The sequence below is a fragment of the Mercenaria mercenaria genome, chromosome 11 (assembly GCF_021730395.1).
Source record: "Mercenaria mercenaria strain notata chromosome 11, MADL_Memer_1, whole genome shotgun sequence".
Lineage (NCBI taxonomy): Eukaryota > Metazoa > Mollusca > Bivalvia > Venerida > Veneridae > Mercenaria > Mercenaria mercenaria.
In genome coordinates this window covers 71,506,534-71,515,576 of record NC_069371.1, presented here as the reverse complement: position 1 = coordinate 71,515,576, position 9,043 = coordinate 71,506,534, and the positions used below count along the sequence as shown (strand labels likewise).

Below are 9,043 nucleotides of genomic sequence, written 5' to 3'. Positions count from 1 at the left end.
TCTTACGGACACATAAAATCATGTACAACTGACATTTCTGACTAAGCTGATTTCTCTCCATCCCAGAGCGAGAATCCTGTAATTATTATTACTAATTAATGATACATGTGTCTCAAGGGTCACATGGCTATAACGGAAGATATTCCGGACATGATCATATAAGTGAATTACGTGTACTATATATTTCAACAATATAGCACCTGATTTCAAGCGAGCGGGATATTGAAATCTCAGAGTTGAGGGACTAGTGATTTAAAGTAAAGGATCTTACTACACAGCCGCCGGATGAGTGAACAATTCAAATACAATGTTATGTATAAAGGCTTACACTTTCTGACTCACACCACAGCCTTAAAACATATTTCTAATTTTCATATTCCAATTACTGCTTTCTTAACATTAACACGCAACATTTTAATTAAGAACTGATGACTCACCAAGAGCCAACATTATATCTAATTTTGACGTTTTTATATATTATTTTCTAAACGTTCGCACGCAACTAATTTTAGTACTGCGACGAACCAGACTACCATATATACCTGTTTCCTCGCAGAAGCTTTAACTGGAATATTTGAATCTTTGCTGTTTGAAAAACATCGGGATGAAGATTTCTGTCAGTTTCGTTGCCATATCTCTTATTTTAGGTGAGTCCTTTTCTCTCGTTTCACTACACCACTACACCATTGCGTTTGTCTTACAATTAAATGTAGCGATATATTTTAAGTTTTGCTAGACAGACATAATAAACATTCGTTATAAAAAATCTAAATAGTCATTTCAGGCCTGTAGACATTGCAATTAAGTTTTACACTAATAATATGAGATAATTTGAGCCGTGCCATGAGAAAAGCAACATAGTGGGTTTGCGACCAGCATGGATCCAGACCAGCCTGCGCATCCGCTCAGTCTGGTCAGGATCCATGCTGTTCGCTTTCAAAGCCTACTGGAATTAGAGAAACTGTTAGCGAACAGCATGGATCCTGACCAGACTGCGCGGATGCGCAGGCTGGTCTGGATGCATGCTGGTCGCAAACCCAATATGTTGGTTTTCTCATGGCGTGGCTCATTTGTACTTCAGAAATTTGTGAACTGATCTCTTGAAGTTACTTTTTTATTGAAGGCAAAATTTACACACATAATTGGAGCATTGGTATTTAAAAGATTTTACTTTCTATACTTTAATGTATGTATGTATGTATGTATGTAAGTTAAAATTTACAAATACATAATAAATGTAAGTTATAGGAAAATGAAGATACAAATCTGCTGTAACAGCTTTCGCTTTTCACTAATCGTCTTTTCGTCTTCCAATGTCCCACCAAAATGCCGTGGGCATGTAGCCATTTATATATGTATAAATAATAAACTGTAACTTATAAACTATAGCTGATTATAAGATTAAAATCTATAAATGGTCAACATAAATGACAAATTGTCTGTCTAGAGTTTCCGTACAAATGTGTTTTTCCTGATAGATGTAATGTCTAAATGAGTTTCCTATTGTTCTTAACTGGCTTATAAATGTGCAGTTACAAGTATTTTACTGTGACTGCTAAATTTTGGTTAATTATATTATTGACATTTTAGAGTAAGAACATATATATTATTTTTTTCTTTTTTAAAGTTTTCATTTCTTTAGGGGTGGTTCCAAAATGATTAAGATATATACATATAAGACGTTTATACTTTAAACACTCGTACGTAATTATCAAAGGCACTGAACTGTCCGCATGGATGACCCTCTTCTGCAGTGTTATTCCTGAATTCAATGTTCATATCAGTGTACTGGCGATTGATTTATAGAGTGTTACGCGTTTAACTTCGGTTCAATTTTTATTCTTTGATTTCATGTTATAGGCTAATTCTTAAGTTTTTAATAATGCTTATCACATAACTTAGAATATTCTTCTATGTTTGCATCTATGTTTTCAGGACTGTCTAGTGTACTTTCCAGTGTTGAACCGAGTCATATGGGTCGGAGACATGAACCGAGTAGGCGTGTAAGTAATTCTCACATTTATCTTCAGTCTGATTTGGTAAAATGACCTTATATTGTGGTTCCTTCATGTGTTCACTGCTGAATCAGATGTTACTACTGCTGAATAAGAAATAGCCACGGTCGAACGACGAGAGTAGCAACATTAGATTGTTAAGTGACTACATCAGAACTAAAAGTAAAAATTGCATGATGTTATTTAACAGCATCAAAAAAAATAAAAAATATCGAATTATACCAGAATGTAATAATCCAGCATCATGATATAAACTGACAACATCAGAATGTAAAGGTACCAAATAATAATGTCAGGAACTTGATACAGACTAATCTACATAGTGCGGGTGCATTCTTTTCTTCCTGGCCTTAAAGCCTTATCCCTCTAGTAAGCTTTCCCACGGGAAAAAACCAACGGTCGATTTCGTCAACCAGCTGTTATTTCACCCCGCAGTTGCTTTTCCACTTCAGGTTTTGTACACAAAACGGGAGGAAAAAACTAACTGGTTGTTGTTTTTTCTCCCTTTTCTCCTTTTAGTTGTCTTCCCCTAACCATTGATTCGTTTTTGTTCTCCTCTAAGAATTTTGTACACAAAAATGAAAGAAAAACAACCAGGTAATGTTTTCGCCCCGTGCTACCCTTCCTAATGTTTGTACATATACAGGAAAATTAAAATTAAGTTCTTTATCCCTTTTCTATGTATTGCTCACATATAATGATACATTCCCCCTTCACTGTGTATCATTTAGAAATGAAAATACACGTGCATGCGCACAAGGGGTGGGGGGGGGGGGGGTAAAAAAACAGCTTCCTCCCCTTTCACCGTGTATTATACGGACAGAAAGATACAAACATTCCAGGAAAAAAGAACAAACCAGTCAGTATCTTCCCCCTTACACCGTCTTTTACTCACACATACAGATACCTGAAAACTCCGAGGGCAGGAAATAAATAGTCAGTATAAATAAATCGTCCTCCTACATTTATTTAGATACACAGATACTAGGCGAGGGGAACAAGCTATTATATATTTTCTCCTTCAACGTCTATTCAGCAAATATACTAGATGGGGCTGAACATCTTACTGGCACAACAAGCCATACGGCAAAATTCCTGCGTTTGATGTTGGAGGGAGACCTCAAGTGCCCCTTCTTGCATTATTTCATCACAAGCGTGTACCTAGGTAGAACCAAGGGACGGCCTTCCGAAAGACAGCTGGCAATCTTCATCACATGAAGAATTCAAAGCCTCGAGTGAAGCTCGAACCCATATTGGTGAAGGCTAAGTAATTTGAAATCACTGATCTTAACCACCCGGCCACTAAGGTCCTTACACAGATACTAGTATCGCTTATTTCTTTCTCCGTTGTCAGGTCTTATTCAGGTATTTAAATGTATACATACATTGTACTTGAAAGAACCTACTAGTCAGATTCTCCCCCTTCTGTATTTTCTCCACGTTTTGTGTACATTGTTGTAACTAAAAGGAAAAATATTAACCACATGCTGAAGTAAACTTGTTTATTTTTTCTCCCATATTTCACATGTTTCTGTACAACAGCTAAAGGGGAAAACTTAGTAAGAGAAGAATAAATCAACTTGTTTGTGTCAGCATTTTTAACAAGAAAAAAAAACCAGAAGGTAATGATTAATCAGGATGGGGTGAGATAAAGAAAAAACATCTGATATTTTTTTTCTCTCATGTTTATGTACAAAACGTAAGCTGAAAACAATTGATCAGTGGGGAGAAAATACAAAGACAAAATTATTCTCCCTTTTTGTGAAAGGAAAAAGGTATGTGGAAAACTAATAGGAGAAAAGTCAAGTGGTCATGTATATCCCTTACTTGCGTATAAAAGCTAAGGGATGGGTGACTGATATATATATTAGAAGAGATCAGGAGAGATAAACAACTGTTCATGTTTTCTCATTCTGTGCACATAAACTTGACCATCAGAACTACAAGCACTGACCTGGCGTTTTCTAGGAAAAGAGAAAAGTGGAATAAGTTTTAACAAAACATTTTTTTTCAGATAGTTATATATAGATTTTCTTTCTTTCATTTTCATTACTTGCAGTTGGAATTGATATGCAATTCATGTTTGAAAACACCGCATTGGCTTTTAGCTACATGTACCATGCTACCTTTTTACCACTGTAAGATATTTCACAACATTTTCCTTGCATCATAACTGTCTGACCCTGACGCCAAATGAGCCGCGCCATGAGAAAACCAACATAGTGGGTTTGCGACCAGCATGGATCCAGACCAGCCTGCGCATCCGTGCAGTCTGGTCAGGATCCATGCTGTTCGCTTTTAATGCCTATTGGAATTGGAGAAACTGTTAGCGAACAGCATGGATCCTGACCAGACTGCGCGGATGCGCAGGCTGGTCTGGATCCATGCTGGTCGCAAACCCACTATGTTGGTTTTCTCATGGCACGGCTCAAATTATTTTACGATTAACACTGCTAATTCATTTAGGTAACAATGTATGACAACGACTTTTTGATTACAAAATGGAAGATCTGGTATAAATCATTAGATGTCAACCATGATGGCACCATTTCAATAGACGACGTCGAAGAGTCAAGGTAAGTAGTTCTTTCATGAATATATATTTCTTACAGCATTTTATAATGTTTAGATTGTATTCAATTGATAAACTTTTCTTTCTTACAAAATGGCATTGATTTTATGCAAACTTCATGTCGTCTTGAGCTGTTCAGTAACGACTATACCTGTTTGAAGAAGTATATGAAGGTTATTAATAAATTTTTTGCATATTGAATTTATCAATTTCATTAAACGGGTTTATAAATTTTATTCAACGCGTTTGATAAAATTTAATTCAGGGTTGAAAGACACAAATATACATTTAATTGTCTTTCATCACATTACAGTTATCAAATCTTTTCTTTCTTTACCTATTGTAGACCAAGTAAATCAAACCAACGTCCTCAATACTTAAAAAGCAACATCGAATCATATTACCAAATTTATTTAGTGGCTTGATTTTATGTCACTTTTGGGGAAATCTTTATACAGGTTAATGAGTTTAGGTCAGTATTAAGTTAGGAAGTTTACAATCAAGGAATGTGCTGTGAAGTCTTTTTGTTTCAAATTACTGAATAAAAAGAAATTTATTATAACATTTAAATTCAGGGACTAGAGTACATGTTGAAACAGTACCAGCATTTATACATCAAACATGTTATTAAAATCTGTAAAAAGATCCTTTGGAAGCAAAGAATGCAACCAAGAAGAATAATAGCGGAGTCGGTTTGATTGAGTGTGTTCATTAGAGGTAATGAAATGTCTCATAGTGTGATATATGATAAGACATCCTGGTCACAGTGTCTTGGTATCTATTAATCTTTCAAGAAATTTGCGAATGTATATTAACATACGTTGGCGTTTTAGGTCACGCAAACGGAATGCTGTCAAATGTTGTCGAATAATTGTCTTCAATAATTAAAAAGTATATATATAATTATAGTGTAGGTCACTTGTCGTATCAGCGTGTTTTATTCCACTGTCCTTATTTCGTACTAATTAGTCAGATACTATTTATTCATTATCAATGGGCAATATGAGGATTTCAATCTTCTATTCTTACTATATACATAGAGGATATTACATGAGTGTCTTTTCATATTCTTTAATATTTCTTGAATTTTGATATTATAAATAAATAAAAAATGATTGAATGGCAATTCAAAGTATAAATGTTCAAATGAATGTTGGTCTGCATGCAACCCATATATTAGCCACTCCGGTAGCAGGGCAATGGAGATGCCATTTTATATTCTATGATGTAATGTACATTACAAATAATCTGACCTTTGTTGACAGGATAAGATTTTCAGAGCTGCACCGTCTTGAGGCTGACGAAAAGAAATTTGCAATGGACAGTTTACAGATATGGTGGAACGAGTTCATTTTCAGGAGACAGACTGGTGAAATATCCGAGCAGCAATTTGTTGATTCCCTCAGCCAGGAATTCATGGCAGATCAAGCCAAATTTTGTACCGAAATGCTGAAATGGTTCGGCATGATTTTCGCTGTGATTGACACAAACAAAGATCTGTCGATTTCCGAAGATGAGTTCCTTATTGCTTTAAACGCATACGGCCATGGGGATGTCGCTCTGAACCTTAAATTTTTCAAGGCATATAAACCAACAGATGGACTTATACATTTAAGAGATATTGTCATTTCATGGGTAGACTTTGTCGCCAGTACCAATAATTCTGCAATAAGCATTGTTAAAGAGGCATTTGAGGCCGGTGTATAAGGCAATGAGCATTTACTTTTCTAAGTCCAAAGATTCACCATTGAATCCCTGACAAATGACATATGTTTAGAAAACAAACTGACGTACATAGACAATTTATTTTAACTATAATCGTACCTACGGCAACATCCGTATTTAAGATACCGTACAACATTAAGCGTCATTAATGGTATTACGTTATTATTTAAACGCTTAAAGCCATGTCCGTAAAAACAGGGTGGTGTGAAATATAATATCTTACGTAGGAATGTGACCAATGACTTTGATGAACTTTGACGTAACATATCGCAGGTTCTAGTCGGCATATATATTTTGTTATCGACCTTCTTTTCTTAATTTAGATCATGAATTTCGTATTGAGTTCTGTTATCAGTTATGCCCTTCATTGCAAGATGATCTTCCGGGTCTTCTTACAAAAGAGCCAGCTGCAACGGTTTTTAACTCACCTGAACATAAAATGACCTTATGTGGTCACTTTTCTTAATGCTGCTGTGAGCCTGTCCACAGTTCTTTAAAATGTACACATTGTTGACCTTTTTGCTTTAGTAGGATGTATGTTATGTAAAAACAATATATTGAGCTAAGCTAACAGACTGAATTGATTCAGTAACACTAGAGATATGGAATATTGAATTCGTGAAAATGTATAGGTTTCACAAAGTGAATTTAGAAGCCCTACTTTTGAGGGAAATCTTCGTGAAACTTGCAAAGAAGAATGTGGCCAAAAGTGAAAATAAAGCATTGTTTCGAAGAGTCTCTACCCTTATGTGTCAACATTTCTGATATCTCGTCATTAACACATTAAAAGGTTTATAGCTTGATCTCTGACACAATATACAAAGATCACAATTGCTTAACTCAGTCAGAAAATGTAATATTACGTATGGATAAATGATTAAAGGCCACGTTACACTTTATTAGTCTTCGACAATACGTTTGGGCGTTTAGGAGTGATGCGCAATACATTACCTTCCACGAATATACTTGATGAAACTGGGTCTACTATTTCTTCGCTTTGTTGCATGCCATGCTTCCAAAATTTTCCTCTTATGAAATTGTTTTAATAAAATACATAGGCTTAAAAGATATCTTGTGTTTCATGATGAACAGTATTACTCCAGTATAATCGGAGTTTTGAACCTTAAATAAGTCAAGTTGTTTTGTGTTACATTTGCGGGTATACTTATTAACTATCCACAACTCAGAACGTACGAATACCCGAATATGTCTTGCAACTTTTCAACTGAGTGTCCAAATTATAAAGGTTTGAATAAAAGTAATAGAACTGAAAAATTAACTCCCAAATATAGATAATGTAAATATAATTCTTCGAGACATTTACTCCATTTTGAGCGTGCCCGCTTAGATGAATAGGGAATGTGTAGATCAACGAATCGCGGAGTTGTGAGTTCGATCCCCGTCGGGGCATACAGATCAGTTCACGCGGAAAACCTACTTTCCGTTTTTCCTTAAAGGAAAAATCTTGCATAGCGAGGAATTCCTCCGAGTACTACCTGATTCTGACTCGGAGTACGGACTGTTATAAGTAGTTATATATATATAGCGCTTTTGGCATTGTTTGGCCTCACTTGACCCCTTGGCCTCTTCTAAAAAAATCCAAAACCAGCCAATTCAAATTTAAAAAATCCAAAGCCAACCAATCTTAAAATACTAACCGGTGCATTTATACCCTGAAAATCTTTGATGAACGTAAGGTTGAAGGGTCAATCTGATCTTATTTAACCTATAACCCTTGACCAGCCCAGACAAATACCGGACAATTAAACAAACCACAGGTTTAAACCTAATTAAAAGTTTTAAATACATATGATATAGATGAGTTTACAGAATAAAATATGTTGTTTGAAAGAAAGAAGATTTACTGATAATATAAACCCCAATTATGTTACAGCAAAAAGCGGGAAAAGAATGATAATGGCCACCTGTTCATCTTGTGGAAGAATGAAATCAAAGTTTGTTAAAAATACTATCAAAGCAGGCAATTTAGATATCCATAAAGCAGTGTTACCTTTATTACCTAAAAAAGGGTTAACACTTCCAGGATATAACTATTGTGGACCAGGAATTCCTTTAGATAATGGACCTCCTGTCAACGAACTGGACACAGTATGTAAGACCCACGACTTTTGCTATGACAGCGGTGTAAAAAAGGGTATATGCGACAAACAAATGCTTTCCAACTTAAATAACACTAAATCAAAAACATTTGGAGAAAAGATTGCAAAACATTTAGTTGTAAAACCTGCAATTAAAACGAAATATAAACTTGGTCTCGGACAAAAACGAAAGTCATAAAACGGGAAAAGGGGGTAGAGTATTTACTTGGACGTAAGTCCTTGGAAGCTAAGAGCTTACTCAAAAAGACCCCCGAAATAACGTGGAGTGATGAATTAGCAGAAGAATTACACAAACCAATTAAAAGAAAATTTACGAAACGACGGGTGATTGTTAATGATATTGATGATACTTGGTCTGCTGATTTAGTTGATATGCAAGCCTTCTCAAAATATAATAAAGGTGTAAAGTACTTGTTAACCGTTATTGATATATTCAGTAAATATGCTTGGGTTATTCCATTAAAGAATAAAACTGGAGAATCTGTTACTGAAGCATTTGAAAAAATAATTTCTGAAGACAGAACACCAGCAAATTTATAGGTAGATGAAGGAAAAGAATTTTATATTAAAAAGTTTGAATCATTTTTGAATAAAAATAAGATTAACATGTA

General features: G+C 35.1%; 1 protein-coding gene across 1 annotated transcript; it reads left to right on the top strand.

The window, feature by feature from the left end:
- The first annotated feature begins 522 nt into the window (after positions 1-522).
- On the top strand, positions 523-7,992 carry LOC123532324 (sarcoplasmic calcium-binding protein-like). The gene is made up of 4 exons (XM_045313733.2): positions 523-647; positions 1,936-2,003; positions 4,482-4,591; positions 5,853-7,992. The coding sequence occupies exons 1-4, from the start codon at positions 605-607 to the stop codon at positions 6,292-6,294; spliced, it is 663 nt and encodes a 220-aa protein (XP_045169668.2). The 5' UTR covers positions 523-604; the 3' UTR covers positions 6,295-7,992.
- Positions 7,993-9,043: the final 1,051 nt, after the last annotated feature.

Excerpts from the sequence above, each read along its gene's own strand:
- LOC123532324 (XM_045313733.2), top strand. The coding sequence starts at position 605 with ATGAAGATTTCTGTCAGTTTCGTTGCCATATCTCTTATTTTAG. Across the intron at positions 2,004-4,481 it reads GACATGAACCGAGTAGGCGT|GTAACAATGTATGACAACGA; the intron begins GTAAGTAATTCT and ends TAATTCATTTAG. Across the intron at positions 4,592-5,852 it reads GACGACGTCGAAGAGTCAAG|GATAAGATTTTCAGAGCTGC; the intron begins GTAAGTAGTTCT and ends CTTTGTTGACAG.